The sequence below is a fragment of the Typopeltis vanoorti genome, chromosome 22 (genome assembly GCF_054136105.1).
Source record: "Typopeltis vanoorti isolate ZY-2024b chromosome 22, IOZ_Tvanoo_1.0, whole genome shotgun sequence".
Classification (NCBI taxonomy): domain Eukaryota; kingdom Metazoa; phylum Arthropoda; class Arachnida; order Uropygi; family Thelyphonidae; genus Typopeltis; species Typopeltis vanoorti.
The window spans coordinates 24,278,514-24,296,188 of record NC_143570.1 but is presented as its reverse complement, the minus strand read 5'-3'; the positions used below and the strand labels follow the sequence as shown (position 1 = coordinate 24,296,188).

General features: G+C 34.1%; 2 protein-coding genes across 2 annotated transcripts in view; both read right to left on the bottom strand.

Moving 5' to 3' along the window:
- Window positions 1–15,179, bottom strand: part of LOC150094223 (MKI67 FHA domain-interacting nucleolar phosphoprotein) — a 136,772-nt gene extending 121,593 nt beyond the window's left edge. The window contains exon 1 of the mRNA XM_090412390.1: window positions 15,047–15,179. Within this exon, the coding sequence (XP_090268516.1) occupies window positions 15,047–15,052 (6 nt within the window). The 5' untranslated portion in view covers window positions 15,053–15,179. The remainder of the gene's footprint in view (window positions 1–15,046) is intronic.
- A 67-nt stretch (window positions 15,180–15,246) lies between these two features.
- LOC150094222 (macoilin) overlaps window positions 15,247–17,675 on the bottom strand; it is a 192,397-nt gene continuing 189,968 nt past the window's right edge. Inside the window, exon 12 of the mRNA XM_090412388.1 lies at window positions 15,247–15,660. Within this exon, the coding sequence (XP_090268514.1) occupies window positions 15,437–15,660 (224 nt within the window). The 3' untranslated portion in view covers window positions 15,247–15,436. The remainder of the gene's footprint in view (window positions 15,661–17,675) is intronic.

The window sequence follows — 17,675 nt, the reverse complement described above, 5'->3', positions numbered from 1 at the left end:
AGTTCATGCCTGATTGTTTTTACTGTATTCAGGGAGCATTGGGCAGCAGTCGTAATATCCTTATTTTGATGGCGGGCACGAATCATCATGATACAAGTTATTCTCTTCCATGATTCAGGTGGGTTCCAGCTATCCATCCTTTCTCACATCTTGTATATGAATGAAGAAGGGTCCAAACTTTTAAATGAAGAGAAGTGTGTGTTAATACATGTAACTTACGGAAAAATATAATTAATTATAAATATGTCAAATTTATCCCGAACACCCTGTATGTATGATGTTTTATAAAGACCTGTGTAGCTCAAGTGGAAGTGGCACTTGCATCCTCCGTACTAATTGCACAAAGATAGACTTAAGTTCAAGTCTAGTGACCGACTGGAGGAGCATTTTCTAAGCCTTTTTGACGGTTTCCAAGTTAGTTGCTCTCTGATATGGGCAAGCAGTTTTTCATCCCGTAAACTCAAGAAAATCGACCATAGAATCCACATTATTTCAAACAGTAACACATTCTGTTAGTGTTAGGTACCAAGAGATGGTAGCACTTGCTTTCCTGTCTCTTCAATCGGTAGCTGTTTATTAGTGATAGTCATGGGCCAGCTGATTGGCTAGTGGTAGGTACCAAGAGATGGCAGCACTTGCTTTCCTGTCTCTTCATTGGTAGCTGTTTATTAGTGATAGTCATGGGCCAGCTGATTGGCTACTGGTGGAGAGTGAACTGCCCACTCAGTCTCTAAAAGCTAGATAGGATTAAAAAGCCCTTGCTTACTCTATACATATTTAAGGGAATAAGAGGTATTAGCTGATTATTAGCCAGACTGGTTAGATCTGCTCTCCACCTGAAACGCTGTGGGTTTGAATCCCACCCTGGGCACGGATGTTTGTGATTGTCTGGAAAGATACTGGTGGGTGGTAGATGGCGTTAGTGAAGATGATGGTAGTAGCGGTTTGTTTGTTGTAGTTGGTGGAGACAGCTGTAGAGTAGGTGCCCTCCCTTGAGTCTTTGGACTCCCTGGAGGTGTCATGTAATAATAAAAAAAAAAGAATTTTTTATTTTATGTTTTATTTAAACTTTCCCTTCTTTCTACATTACCTTGATAGACCTGTGTTGCATTCAGGATTTCTCCATGAGTGCAGGTCACAAACATGCCTCCAACAATCTTGAGCCTCTCTCTTCCATGTTATACCCATAGATTTCACCAATGGGAAATCATTTTCCATTAGTGAAATGCCACTTGTAGGTGGTCTTCCTGGTTTTCTCTTTATTCTTGGATGCCAATTAAGTATATCCATCTTTATCCCAAGTCTGGCTATGTGTCCTGTCCATCTCATCTTGCTTTCATATACTGCAGTTTCTCAGATAAATCATTATTCATTTTTATTATTTGTCCTAAGTAATTGCAAGTCAACTTGTTCTGTAGGAATGTTATTAATACATAGGTGACTGTCACTTGTGTATATGTTTTTGATCCATTGCTTTTTCTAGATTTATTTCTAAGCCTATCTCACTGCTGTTTGTATATATTTTTTCACCCATTTCTTCTAGATCTTTTGGATTTTTGAGATATTAGTATTAGATCGTCAGCAAACAATGATTTGTAGTTTTTCGCCATCTATGCTTATTCCTCTCTTTAGGTCTACTTTTTTCAGAATATATTCTAAAGTGCTGGTAAATAGATTTAGAGAGAGATCACATCGTCTTGGCAGACCCTTCTCTTTATAACTATAATAAATGTAGTTTAATCATTTATATATCTTTATAACTTTATATTTATAGATTGATAAAATAGGGTTATTTGTGTGGTCTGATGTTTAATTTCTTTTATCATGTGGATGTAAGTAGGATGCACATCTATTTCCAGTAAGGCATGGATGACTGAATTGTGTTCTATGGTATCAAATGGTTTTTTTTTTAAATCAATAAAGAGGAAACAGAGGGATTCAGTATTCTCTGCATATTTCTGTTAATTGCAAAATGACCTGGATACAATCTATTATGATAAGCCTCTTCTGAATCCTGCCTGCTTCTACTGGAGTTGTCTTCGAGTGTTTTGGATTCTGTTTAGTATTACTCCGTTCATGATTTTATACATATGCAAGAGAGTAGACAGATTGGACAATAATTTTTAATGTCTTCCTTGTTCCCCGTTTTTTTTTTTTTTTTTTAATAGAAGTTTTGAGGTCTTCCATTCCTGTAGAATCTTTCCTTCTTTGAAGTACCACGTGAATCTTGGTAGCCAAGGCTTCAAAAATAGTTGATCCACTTTGTTGGAATTCTTCAGCCTTAGCATGATCAAGTGAGGCCTTACCTTTATTCATTTTCTTCAGGGCATGTTCTATTTCTTTTGGAAGTACATCTGCATTTTGCTTGATTATGGAATCATAGGTTCTGAGACTTAGCATTTAGTTGCATAAATGTCATAGAAATTCTGCACAATTTCTATTATCTTTTTGCTATTAGTATGTTTTTCTCCATTTTGATCCTGTAGTGCAGATGGAATTGACTGTTTAAAATTTAAGTCTTTCTCTATTTTTTTAAGGCTGGGTTTTGCCTGCACTGCTTCTCTTATGTTGAAAGTTTTTCCACATGGTTATATTATAAATTAAAGATACCAAGAAATTATATACTTGGTTTAATCCTTTATCCAAGTGTAATATTGCACCTGAAATATTTGCAGGACTGAGGCAACTCTTATACAGAAACTGATGACTTCACATCACTTGCCTTCATATCCCATAATGCAAAGCACATATCCTTACAGGTATGTATAATGATATGCATTAAGGGAAGGATAACTACTCAGACTGGTTTGCTTACACTTGGATAAAGGATTAAACCAAGTGTATAATTTCTTGGAATCTTTAATTTGTAGTATACCAAGTGGAAAACCTTCCAACAACTATCTCTTATTCAGAATATTTAAATAATAAGATGTGACACCTTTTGGCTACTCATAAGAAATTATGACTGGCATTACTTTAACCTTAGTATCACCTCTGGCTCCCACTGATGAGACTTCAATAAAGGTCGAAACCAGTCTGGGTAGTGACCCTTCCCTTAATGCATAGTATTATACATACCTGTTAGGATATGTGCTTTGCATTATGGGATACTAAGGCAATTGATGTGAAGTCATCAGCTTCTATATACGAGTTGCCCCAGTCCTGACATTACTTAAGGCACAAACTTTATCAATTGTACATTTGGTTTAATCCTTTATCCAAGTGAAGGTAAACAAAGTTTGCGCCTGAAGTATTTTCAGGACTGGGGCAACTCGTGGTAAAGGTGGTATAATTAGTATCACCACCTCTGGGTCTGGCTCTCACTGACGAGACCTCAATAAAGGTCGAAACCAGTCTGGGTAGCAACTCTTTCCATAATGCCATTATACATACCCATAAGAATATGTGCTTTGCATTATGGAATACTAAGGCAAGAGATCAGAACTTATACCACCTTTACCACAGGTTGCCCCCAGTCCTGAAAATACTTCAGGCTCAAACTTTGTTTGCTTACATTGGATAAAGGATTAAACCAAGTATATAATTTCTTGGCATCTTTAATTTATACTGCTTCGCTTAGTTTTTGTATCCTAAAAGCTTTGTAGCCTTCTGGAATTCTTTTCCTTAGTAACTTTACAGATAATTTTGTATTCTAGAAAATTTCCTTGAGATTTCTTTAGTTCTTTTCTCTTTTTCAGTAGTTGTATGGTTTGAATTGAGAAATTCTTTTGTTTTACAGGAATTTCCCGATTTTTTTCTTGCACTCATTGAATTTTCTATATATTTAAAAAAATAAAATAAAATAACTGCTGTACATACTGATCAAGTAATTCGTTGGACAGTTAATTAATAGACTGAATGAAGAACATGGAATTTGAATCCTTAAAACTGATAGACAATACTAAAACAGAATCAATAAATCCAGGATAATACAATACAAAGGGCAGATTACTAACAACAGTTTCATCACATGAATCCAGACATTTAGAAAGCAATGTTTCAAACATAGTTTTTGGGGTTACAGGTATTAGAAATCAATGACTGGCAAGCTCAGATACAGTGTCAGATTTCAGAGAAGTTGACATCAAGTCTCTCTCTCTCTGTGAATGATTCATATTGTGCTTTTCAAAAATACTTATTGCATTTAGAGTTTATAAAGACAGTAACGGAAGTTGCCAAAAATATTCCAGGTGTGTGGTGTACATCCACAGAATAGCAATATCACTGATATATTTTTGCGTTTATTCCTGTTAAAGACTCCCTAACTGATTTTAAGAATCACCCCAGACTGGGTGATTCTTAAAAGGAAACACAATATACTAATGCTTCATTAAGAGGACACATCAACATTGCATCACATTCACATTAATAGCCCGGGTGTGCGTTCAAAATACATACACCTTTGAAAAGATGTACAGATGGTGCAGCGGGTCAAATTCTTAGTGTTCTAGTAGCTTTAAGCCACTCAGAAGATGAGACAGGGTGAGCTCTGAGACAACAGCACCTGGAGGCTGTGACTGGTTATTGTCAACCAATCCACTTCAATGTTGTCATTTGTCATGAGTTGCTATTTTTGTTTTCTGAGTTTCATGTGTTTTGCATGCATGAAGTGTGAACTGACATGGTAGGTAAGTTTTTATATACATAATATCGACAAGTTTTTAACATATAATTTGATAAATTTACAACTTTTTTTTTTTGCCCATATTTACAATGGAAACAGTATTGTAGTCGAAGGAGGTAAGCCTTGTCATCCTCTTCCAAATCTTTGGGTAATTCAAATATGCCAACCAAATATAGCATTTTCCTTCATTATTGTTTTCTAACATACAATGTATTAAAACAAACACACTGTCTCCAACTCTGCACAGATTTGGTTGCAATTAATTAATAAATTAAAGTATTCAAAGTTATCCTACAATTAACTGCATTAGATCAATTAAGATGAGCACTGATGTGCTATACACTTAAAACTTTCATACATTGATAAAAATGCAATCATACAGTCAAACTGACGAGAATTTTGTAGTGCAGGTTGCATAAGCCACGACAGCACATCCAACTGAAATGGGCACACGATGCCATGATTTCCCTTTAACAAATCCATGCAGACAAGCACAAAGAAAACCACTGTTATCAACTCACTTTTGTATCCTATCTCTCTTTCTCTCCAATAACTAACTATAATTCAAGATATACAAGATTGTCCTATAATTTGTTGCCTTAGCCTTATCACCACCTTTGTGAAGTGGAACAATTTTGCCTTCCTTCCATTCCTTTAGGACTTGTGTTATTGCAAGACTCTTGTTAGGTTCACTTTATGATTTAGGTAGATATAAGAAGAATGTAAGGGCAAATATCAAGAGGTTATTGAGGAGTGATTCAGAAATGTTTCAGAAAAAGAGACAATTCAAATTTAAATCTTCTTGTGTGCAGAATGTTGGTTTGATTTAAAGAATTTTGTGGCTCGTGTCAAGAGATCTGATTGCAAGAAATTATTTTTTTTACTGAGCTTTCATTCTTTTTGTCTGAGATCCTTGTAACAAGGAAATATATAGGAAAAAATAAAGCCATATGCTTTACAAGTGCTAACCATTATTTCATTAGGGTTCCTTATAACTAAATGTTTTAAGGAAACAATGCATGTTTCCTTAAAACATCTAGTTAATTTCTTTGGATAAACTATTATAAATGAATTGGTTATATGGTCAAACTTATTTTTATTATCGCCTGTAGCTATTTTTTTTTTATTAGTGTGGTAATAATCTTAAAAAAAATGTAGATATGCAGGTAGAGTTATGAAATTTGGGAAGATGAACACTAGCAACTTTGCCCACAAATGAAGAAAAAAATCAAGCTTTACTACTCATGTCTTTGTGGAACACCATAAGATGGATCAATAATCTGCTTCAATGCCTCATCTAAAAAAATAGCCTGTCTCTTCTCTTCAAGGAGGATAGCAAAGTTGATCTCACATGGTAGTCTGGTTGCATTCTGCATGACATCTGGATATCACTCATTTGTTCTTGCAGTATGTTAGATCTTTCCTATGCCAATAGTCACCTACAAGATACACAAAACAAGGAACTACACGTGGCAAATATTATGTCAAGTGTAAGTGTAAGTTTTCTCTCAGCTTCTCCCCCCGCAACCCCCTTCTGTACAACATTAACTGTTTCCTGTGAGTGTAAATTTTCCACATTTGTTTTCTAATTATTGTACATATTCATCCTGATGATACTGCCAGATAACTAAGTGTAACAAGGCAGCGTTTTTATTTATATAAAAATATTTCTAACAAGAGTATTCCTGATATCTTTTTATGATCTGTCACTGATGACTTCTGAATTTTTAAGAAATTGTTGAAAATGTGAGAAACCTCTGTAAAGTTGCTAAATGGAAGTCAATCAAAAATTCTGGAAAGAATATAGAAAGCAATCATGAAAGTAGTAAAAATGTTTCAGACTAGTACTAAGAAAGCATGGAATATCACAAAAGGAATTAAAGGTCATAAAGATAACACACACAAAAGATGTTCTGAATGCTTGAAGGAATTGCATTGAAAAATACTTAAATCAGGCATTACAAAGAATAAAACAGTGATATAAAATAAGCAGAAGGAATGCAAATCAGAAGTATTTATCAATATCTGAATTAGAAAAAGCCATCAGAACTACTTTTAGCCAGAGAATGTTACTTGACTTGAAACAAGTTTTGCAGTGGCTATGTTGCAGAATCCAAAATGTTTGGTCACAAGATCTAATCCCAGCTCTCTTGTACCAACCTTATTAAAATATTAAAAATAGAATCAAATGAGAATATAGAGAATTTCCTCATTGGGTGTTCCAGGAAAGATGTGTACAAGCATATTTAAAAAACAGTTAAGAAAAACTGTTGAAGGGAAAACTAGTGAAGAATAAGCTGGACTTAAGCCAAGACCAGATATTTAACTTACAATACATAATTGAGATATCAAGAAATACAATAAACATTGCTATTTTTTGTTAACCTTGAAAAAGCATAAAACGATACCAATGGAAAAACTGAAAAATTTTATGTGATGTAAACAGAATCAACAAAATACACGGATGTACAACAAAAGCGACAGTTAATATTATAAATGACAGTACAGATAAATCTGCACTGTCTTTTATAATCAACATAATGCACGTTAAGGAAAGTGATAAGAAACTTGATATTCAAATAAGGGATATTAAATTTAATTATACCATTATCATACAGTTGATATCTTTCATAAATCTGTCTTCAGGAGCCTTTAGCCAAATTAAATAATTGTGACAAATTTAATATGAAATTTAGCATATAAATAAATGAAATAAAATAAATGAAAATAGCAGGAACATGGAAAACATCAACTACATTCTTAATAGATAAAGTCAGCAAAAAAGACATTTGCTGCCAATGGGAAAAAACTCAGAGGATGATCAAGGGCAAGGTTGAAGTTGGTCAAATCAAAGACCTGACAAATAAGAGACCAATCACAACATTGTGCTACTCTGATATCTAGTACACCACTTGACGGTATACAATCAGAAAATGGCAAGTCTTGTCAGATCTAATGACATCCATTGATACACATCAATGCATGGCAGGATTTGAATCTATGGACTGTTAGAAATGCTGATCTGGTCACCTTGGCCAACTAGATTGGTGCAAATCAACAAAAATAAGCAAAATCAACTCTAAGAAGAAAGACATTTCAGACCCACAGAATGATAGCAATTTTGCATCTGTATAGCTTTCAATTTGTTGTTCATGAACACCTCTGTCAACAGCCTATTATCAAACTTGAAAGTTGCAAATGACAACTACTGTCTTACTGCAGTTGTTCCATGGGTTCTTCTTATTTATTATTTACTTTTAAAGAACATATATGAAGCAGCAGATTTTTATCTGCTGCATACATTGTCTGACTGGATTGGCTAGTGATTAGAGTACCTGCTTTTTAACTGACAGGCTATGATTCTGAATTCTAGTGTGGACATGGATGATTTGTGAATGCCTATAGGTGGTAAATGAGTTTCGTTGCCCTGTATAGACCTGAAGTGGTTATGTTTGGCCTCTAGAGTGGATTTTTAGATTATCTAATCCTTAGAGTATTCATGGTATTAACACCTGCTATAGGTTAACAGAATATCATTTCCATCCCATTCATGGGTGGAAATCATATTAAGTAAAAAAAAAAGTATGCATGCTTGTCCTATAGCTGCAGTGCAGCTTTGGAGTTGCATTTGTTTACAGGAAATTTTAATCTGAAAATATCACGGAACACCACAAAGAATTATAATTCAGATATAATTCAATAAAACTTGACTATGTGGATAGCAAAACATGAAACAGCAAATGTCAGATATCAGCTCAGTGTGGTCAGATGCACGAGTGGTTTGGAATAAAGGCAATTGTGATTTATTGTGCTATGATCAATGCATTATGTGTTAAATCCACATAATCCTACAGGTGATGCTATCTTAACAGGAATATGAGAGTAAGAATAAACAACAACAACCCGTCCTTTCTTAAGTCAGAATCCAGCAAGATACATGTTGATGATAATGAGTAATTTAAATTAATTGTATGTCACACCATGAATATTTGAAGAAATATTAACATTCTTCAAAGTGCACCAGATATTCAGTCAAACTGTAGTTAGTAGAATACTGATTCAAGTAAAACAATCTTCCTCATGGTACAGCAGCTATAAAACAACTCATATAGGCATTTTGTTTGTTAAGATACAGACCAACACAAAATACAATATGATTGTTCCACACCAGGCTTCTCCTGCATGACAATGGAAACCACAACCAACTTGAATACTCATCTACCAGTGATTGTATTTTTGCAGTGTATAGTACTGCACTAAATATAAAAATTTTAAACAAGGCTCATTAATGCTTTTCAGATAAAACATACAGAAATGTTTCTATGTTAGACTATTTCTAGTTGAATGCTTTAAGGTTATCACCTTTTTACACTCAGGTGTTCCTTGAAATTTGTGTATATTTAAACATCTTAGGGCACTAAACACTATAATGTTTATTTTAAACCCTTTAACTTAATTTTATTTAAGATTTTGGCCACTGAATCTTATATTTTTCATTTGAATCCTAATTTAGTGTGATCTTTTTTAAAAAAAATCTTCCTATAATTAATATTTATAATTACAAGGGATTTCTTGGTGTGTTCAGTACTAACACTATATTTATAGAGTATTTTATGTGCTCTCCAATTTTTAAAGCAAAAAAAAAAGTTTTTTTTTTTGCTTGTTTTTTTAAATTTATATAGATTCCAGAGGCAAATATTAGACAAGTGCTAGACTGTCATTTAAAAAAAAAAAAGTACTTGCCACATTTGTGCATGATAAAAATTTATAAAGAAATTAATATGTGTTGCTAATTCAAAACAGTAAAGGAACTTTCTATAGATAAACATGAAAACATTTCTGGCGAGCTATTATCGTAACTTATTTTTTATGATACGCCAATCTCATTTGAACTTATGTACCTTCACTACTAATACTTCTGACTTAGTTTTTTTATTATTTATTTTTTATTTTGCTATTTCTGTATTTTTTTAACACATAAACACTGAAATCCTCACTAAGGCATATAAAGGGTGTTCGTTCATACTTCATATCAACATCAGAATTTTAAATATGTAGATTTTTTGATGTTGTACCATCATTTAATAATGTGGTTTAAGCCAACAAGAATACAATTTGGTCGGCTAAATCCCAAATTGGCAGCCCATCCTCGTTCGTTCAGTATCCAGGTAGATACCTAACAGGGAGCACCATGAGAAGGTGAGGATTGGACATTAGGTCAGAAGCCCTGGTCAGTTCTCCACATTCCTTTAAAGGCTATGTAGAGGTCTCCTCTCAGTTATACAGCTTTGACTCTTTTTTGTAGTTTTGACAGGTAACAGATTGATTTGGCAGAAAACTGTAGGTAGGAAGTTAGTAATGATGTAAGTTTTTCATGTAGTACTGTCATATCCTGTACACCCCTTGAAGGTAAATATCAGGAATTTGATGATGATTTTTATGATACACCAATTTGATGCAAACTACATCAAAACATGACATTTCTTATACATTGTCTACATATTAAGAGGATGTTGGTTTGTCATTATTGAAGGCTTATAAAATTGACACCTGACAAGTGTAATAAGATGAATTAGAGTGACTAGTGGAGTGCCTCAGGGTTCTGTACTAAGACCACTATTCTTTAATTTGTATATTAATGATATAGGGAAAGAATTAAGGAGGATTCAGTTTTTGCTGATGATGAAAACTGGTGAGGGCAATAGTTGATAAAGGGTGACATAGGTATCCTGCAGGATGATTTAAATAAACTGACATTGTGGGTGAAGGATAATGTTTATCAACTTAATGTTGCAAAATATAAAGTTATGCTTTTTGGGTTGAAAAGGTTACATACTGTGTATCACATTAATGGTACTAGATTGCAGAAACTAATGAGACTAGGGACTTGGAGGGGGGGGGAGCAATAGCGGACAGAGATTTGAAGTTCAGAGGACATGTTGGTAAAATAGCTCAAAGGATAACTTGATATTGGGAAAAAAAAAAAAAAAAAAAAAAAAAAAAAAAAACACTAACAAGTAAAGGTAGGGAGGTCATTATCCCTCCTATCTAAGGCTAGGATTCAGCCACATCTTTACTGTGAACAGATTTGATCATCTGGATTTCTTGGAAATGAGGCAGTGGTGGAGCGGATTCAGAGACAAGTGACCAAACTGGTGACAGGTCCTGTAGAATGCTCCTATAAGGATAGGCTCAAGGTGTGCAGGTCATAAAATTTAGTTGATGAGCCAGAAGGAGGTGACATGATAGAAACATAAGTTATTAAAAGGGTTATATTTAATAACAAAAGATTGACACAAAGGAAATTTTTCAATGCATGCATGATAAATAGAGAACTAGGAGTCACCCCTGGAAGTTGTGTAAGAGTGAGGTTAGTAAGGATGTGCAGACTAGATTTTTTTGCTTGGAGAGTGGCGAGCAAGTGGAAGGGATTGCAAGAATTAGTTGTGAATGCCCCGACAGCGAATGAGTTTAAGGATAGATATTGTGCGTATAAAGATTAGTGTGGGACTCCCATGATGAGTCTTCTGATGGTGACTTCTATGGAGATATCTGTATCATAATAATAATTTTAATGCCCTTGTATCCAATGTTTCATTATTTATTCTGATGACATCACATATTTAAAAAAATAACCTTATCAGCACGTAATGAAATGAAATAAAATAACATACTTAGTAAGAAAGATAAATCTACAGTCCTAAATTGCACATAACTATTATAGTTGATATGAAGCATCTATCTTAAGGAAGCTCTTCAACTTGGGGATAATATGATCACTTTCATTGAAACCTGTATTTAGCTTTGCAGATGACTTTTTTTTTTCCAGTTTAATATTTGTTTAAAGTTCGGATATAGAGAGTGATTTTTTTTGTAATATAGAAATTTTATGTAGTCCTTGTGTTTTTGCAAACAGACTGCCACAAAAACAGCTTGGTGGTAGCGAATGTGCATGGTAGCATATACAAAAAAAAAGAGTATGAAGAAGCTCTGTAGAAATTCTGACAAGCTTGATTGGTGGCTGTCTTTGTACATTTTTTTTTTAAATGGAGGTTTCCCTCTGTCTTTCTTTAGCATAAGAAATTATGATGGAGCCTTTATAATCAGATGTATTCTTAAAGAATAGGATTATAACACTGATAATGCTGCTTTTGTAGCTCATGTCTTTGAATGTCATTTCAAAATGTAATTCATACTTAAGTGCTGTTTTAGAGTAGAAGGTAAATCTAATTTTCCTGGTGAGTCCTTATGATCACAAAATCTTGGCAGAGTGTTATTACTGTCAACACAGCAATATCAACTGTGGCCAAGGTAATGTGAAAATATGTAGTGAACTCCAGAACAAGAAGCCTCATTTTCTTATTAAATAATTACCATATTTTTCCGTGTATAAGACAAACCCTACTTTTTTGAACCCAAAATTAAGAAATCAATATTTTAAACATAAAACAGAACACATTTGATATTTTTTTTAAATATTCAAAGTATATTTAGTAATTAGGTAATATTTCTAAAGATACATACTAAGATGCATTTTCTGGGCTAACTTGGTTCTGTTCTCATGGCCAACCGTTCTCTCCTCATGAATTTGAAGCACCATTTTGCCTTTCCTGTGAAATCAATAATGTTCAGTTCTCTTGCAAACCTTTTTGCCTCATTGAATAAGCTTGGTTCACACACATATCCCACTCTGGCATTGCCCCATAATCCAAGTCTTAAGCCTCTGCTCCAAGTTTGGCCATTTTGCTGGTTTTCCTCTTAAGGCCTTCTTTTTTGGGATCTTGAGTAGTTGTTCTTCCTGTTTTCTCCACTGTCTACCATACACTCAGTGGGAGGAGGTCCAAACTGTCTCTCTGAAGCTTTATTTCCATGTTCTTTTGCGTAATTGATGACTTTTAACTTGAATTTTAAAGAATATGACAATTGTTTTTTTATTTTCGGACATTTTTATGGGCTAGTGCTCAAAATATTGTTAATCCATTAACTTACCCTGCCAACGAGTCGCAGATGTATGAATGCTTTCAGAGTTCTGACTGGTTTATTCAGAATCAGCCATTAATGAATCAATGGACAGAGTTAAAGGATAGTGATTGGCAGAAGCTATTCGCAGAGACAAGGTACCAGCAGTTTCGCCATGGCAACTGCAGGTCTCTCAACCGGGCATCCCCCCCCGGTGTATAAGACGCCCCCAATTTTTAGAACAAAAATTTTAGGAAAAAAGTATAATCTTATACACAGAAAAATACAGTATGTTCTATTCTATTAAGTAATTGCTAATTTTTATAAATGAATACTAGGTAATTAATGAGACCTCTATAGCTTAGTCGGTATCAATGATACTCTTTGGTATGAGTTGTCAAGAATATGAAGAAGCCTTATGAGGACAATTCACTGAAGGCTAGTCTCATGAAGGTGGCAACGCCCCCCCCACCCCAAATAAACTATGATTTTTCAGCTTGCAAAACAAGCTGAAAAACCATAGTTTATCACTGGCTTTGTAACCCTGATTGCTTCAAGCATAATTCAAAACAAACTAATCCTTCATAGTTACACTTGTCAAGTGCTGCAGATTTGATAAGTCTTCAGTAAATGCTATACTCTGAGTGAACAGTAGAAGCCAAAATTATTATTACTGTCAATACTCATTACAGATGACACCATTATAGAAAATTCAGCCAGTATAAATTATCAAGAAGTTCTGACCAAAGTCCCACAGGTACAATACTATTCTAAAGGAAATTTGTTCTAAGACTTCTGTGGTTCCTAGGAGAGTTTGCTGTAGTGAGCAGAGAGACATTAAAGTACAAACTAGAAATTGGGATAACTATCCTAATTTTTCTTTCCTTTGAGTAGTAAAACTAGATTTGATTCTCCAGAGGCAGCAAACAGTAACAGTTTTGCTATTATTTGTGATGCGAATTCTTTGCTTGAACAGAGCTACATATACTAGTTTATATATGATACTAATCTAATAAAGCTAAGATATATTTCTAATTATATGAAAAGCCAAAGGCTTCAATCCGGCGATATAACTTATTTAAGTTAAAGGGATATTACATCCCATATTATTTCTTAGCAATAAGAAACTCAAAAAGAGTTTCATGCCGAATATAGAAACTATATAAAGTTCGGCGATTCCAAGCGTAAGCAAATACCTGGATACTGCAGCAACTGACCCTTTAGGTAGTGCAAGCTGAGGCAACTCATGTCAAAGGTGGAGCAAGCTCCGATCACTAGTCTTGATATTTACCCATAATGTGAACTTAGCTCCTAGGAGCTGTATTATTGTTCTACATTATGAGAGAAGGTCACTACCCAGAACGGGTTTCAACCTTTATTGAGGTCTCATCAGTGAGTAGGTAGACCTAGTTAATAATACCACGTTTGTAGCGAACAGAACTTACATCCCTTCTATGAGAATTGCCAAGAGGTATCCTAATAAATTTCTAATTATATGGAGAGCCAAAGGCTTCAATTCGGTGACATAACATCCCATATTGTTTCTTAGCCATTCGGCTAAGAAACAATATGGGATGTAATATCCCTTTAACTTAAATAAGTTATGTTGCCGAATCGAAGCCTTTGGCTCTTCATATAATTAGAAATTTATTAGGACACCTCTTGGCAATTCTCATAGAAGGGATGTAAGTTCTGTTCACTACAAACTTGGTATTATCAACTAGGTCTACCTACTCACTGATGAGACCTCAATAAAGGTTGAAACCGGTCTGGGTAGTGACCTTCTCTCATAATGTAGAACAATAATACAGCTCCTAGGAGCTAAGTTCACATTATGGGTAAATATCAAGACTAGTGATCAGAGCTTGCTCCACCTTTGATATGAGTTGCCTCAGCTTGCACTACGTAAAGGGTCAGTTGCTGCAGTATCCAGGTATTTGCTTACGCTTGGAATTGCCAAACTTTATATTGTTTCTATATTCGGCATGAAACTCTTTGAGTTTCTCATTCGGCTAAGAAACAATATGGGGTAAGATAAATGATTTAGTGCAGGTGGTAGACCAAACCAGAGAAAGACTGGTACCACATCAAATGTACAAATTGAATTTCTTAAAGGAGATAACTTTCTTGTTCAAAATTTTGCAATTTCTTTTCTACTCGATTTCAGAATTATTATTATTTTAAAAAAAGCAATCTTTCCATAAAAAAATAAAAAAAAAAGTTATATATAAAAGGAAAGATATCTATTCCAAAATAATTACTGAAACAATACTTCAAATTGCATAAATTTGAGATGTTGTTAAGCTATCTGGTAGACGCTGATTCAATTACTGAATTAAAATATGTCAATTTTTACATGCATTAAAACATAATTTGAAAGTGATAAATACTGTTACTTATCTTCTTTCAAGTGCCATGTACTGTCTGCAGTTAATGCTGTTTACCAATTTAAAACAAAATTACCTTCATATATTCTTGAAATGAAAGGTGGACTTTAATTATGATGGTGGTGCATCCATTGTTGGGTCAAATAACTGACTTTAATGCTTTAAGTCAGTAGCAAAGGCAATGTGATCTGACTGCAGAGCAATAAAATTCTTATGAGAACATGACAATGTTACATTATTTATCTTCCGTGTCCTAGAAAATGATGAAACTGCACATCAAGCAAATCCATGTTTTATTTTACAGCATGTTTTTGCTGTCTGACAAAGTTTCCTTTCTATAAACACAAGTGAACGTTTACTGCACAAACAGGCCACACAAGGCCAAATTACACAAATAAAAGCTTCCTATGGATAGCCTGCAATGCTGATTTACACACCGGCAATTTTGTCATGGGAACGGATCAGTTTAAATGTCAGATGGTGCCACGTGAGGAGTATATGCTGAAGCATTAGGATCCAGAGCAGAACTGGTTGGCTGGGTATCAGGGAGAAACTTAGGACTGTACAGGAGGGACTCTAGGGAAACAGGAGTAGGATAGCTGGAACCAGTAGTTACTGGCATTACTGCCATTACTTCAGCAATTTTGGACTTCAGGTCATCAATCTCTTTATCTTTCTGAACAAGAAGTGCTATAAAAATATATAGGGTGGTAGTTAGGATATTTCAAGTGACTATAAACATACATTCATAAATTATATATTTAAAAACAAAAAACTATTTTGTTAATAATCTTGCATTGGACATTTGTCATTTGAATTTAATGATAATTGGCTAAGATTTTTATCAGCAATTACAAAATAAAATTTTATTAGAAAATTAATATAAGCAATATTAAAGTTCAAAGAATGCAGAGTCCTTATTACTTATGTTTCTTACATGTCCTTTTATAATACACATTTAAGCTTTTATGGTAAAGAGGAGCAATTTATCCTTATATCATTAAAATAAGCACTTCCATAATTCAATAGCAATGATGTCCTTTGGCTGGAAAAAGTGGGTTTCATCTAAAAGCAAGAAACATTTATCATGGTATTTCATAGCCTGTTTCACACAGCGGTTACAAGTCCTCCTCCATGTAACAAACAACACAATCACAAATACTGAGGAGATATGACTGTCGTACTATTACAAAATTAGATTTATTAAAAAAACATGCTACTCATCTGCAATTAAGTGATTAGGCCTAATACTGAAAGTAAAATGAATTGGAACACTAAATCATAGGTTTCTAATTCAGATATCACACAGTCAGCAAACTTTACTATTCATAGGTGTCTACAGACAGGGAATTTTTTTACCAAGCCTTTTCTAATAATGTATATGAAATCATATATCCAAGAATTACCATAGTTAACAAATGATGAATGGTGACTCTACAAAGTTGCCGGATAATTATGTGCAGCTCAAGTTTTAGAATGATCTTCTACAGAACCTATTATAAGTTTTATGTTGTTCTTTCCCACTCACAAAAGGTTATTTGCAAACATGTAGTACCTTCTGTACTGTGGGTGGACTAAGGATTTTTTTTTTTCTATATTTAATTTATTTTCTACATAGTTCAGAAACCCTGCTCTAGAGAGACCAAACATGGAACTTTTTTCATCTACTTCAGACCTCCAATAAGCAAGGCAATGTCTTACACTGCCTTGAATTTCAGAAAATGAAATTCATCTCCCACTTAGCCATTCACAAACATTCATGTCCACAGCAGGATTCTAACTGGAAGCCTGTTGTTTGGAGAGCAGATACACTAACCACTTGGCCAACCAAACCATCAGGAAGATTATAAAGTCATAAAAAAAATTATAATTCACATTTCTTAAATTAGCAGTCTTGGAGTTATTTGTCCTTTATGTTTGTTCTGGAATTATTCTTCTAATTAGCTGGAGTCAAGCTTAAGTCCCATATTAAAAGGTAAACAGAAGATTCCCACAGTTTACATTAATGTGCTAGTGTTGATGCTATCTTAAGACTGTTTTGGGTACAGGTGTAGGAGATGCAACTTATTTGAAATAAAAGTGATTACTATGAAATAATGAGGAAAATAAAATGATTATCACTGAAAAGTCCTATCTGTAAGAAAGTTAAATTCAGATGTGAAATGACTTGAAAACAAGAATTACACAAATCAGTGTCTGTCAGTGTGTAGAAGCTGTCTGCAAATGAAAAATGAAATGATAGCCCAGAAGTTCAATCAGTAAGTGTCCTTAAATAGTACAGAGAAAAATTTGAGAAAGTTCTGTTTAGAACTAACTAAAGAAAAGTGATGAGAAAATTTTTGGAGTAATATAGAAAATAAATGCCATGGTCTTAAGATGTTCTTAAGGTTACAAAAATTTAAGATCGGGTATCCCAAAATGGATCAGAGATAATCAAGGTAACATATATGGATATGGAATTATTACACTGCAAAATTATTAAATGAAGAAACCAGATATTATGTGGCCATTACTGATTTTACTAACTTTAAGCATACCATGGGCATGGATGTTTGTGATTGTCTGTGAAAATGGTGGTGGTGAGCAGTAGATGGCATTGGTGTAGATCAGGGATCGGCAACCTTTTCTGACTTGCAGGCCACATCCAGCTTTTATTTTTAATAATCGGGCCACAAGCGTTTAATTAAGAGAAAATAGCGAGTGAA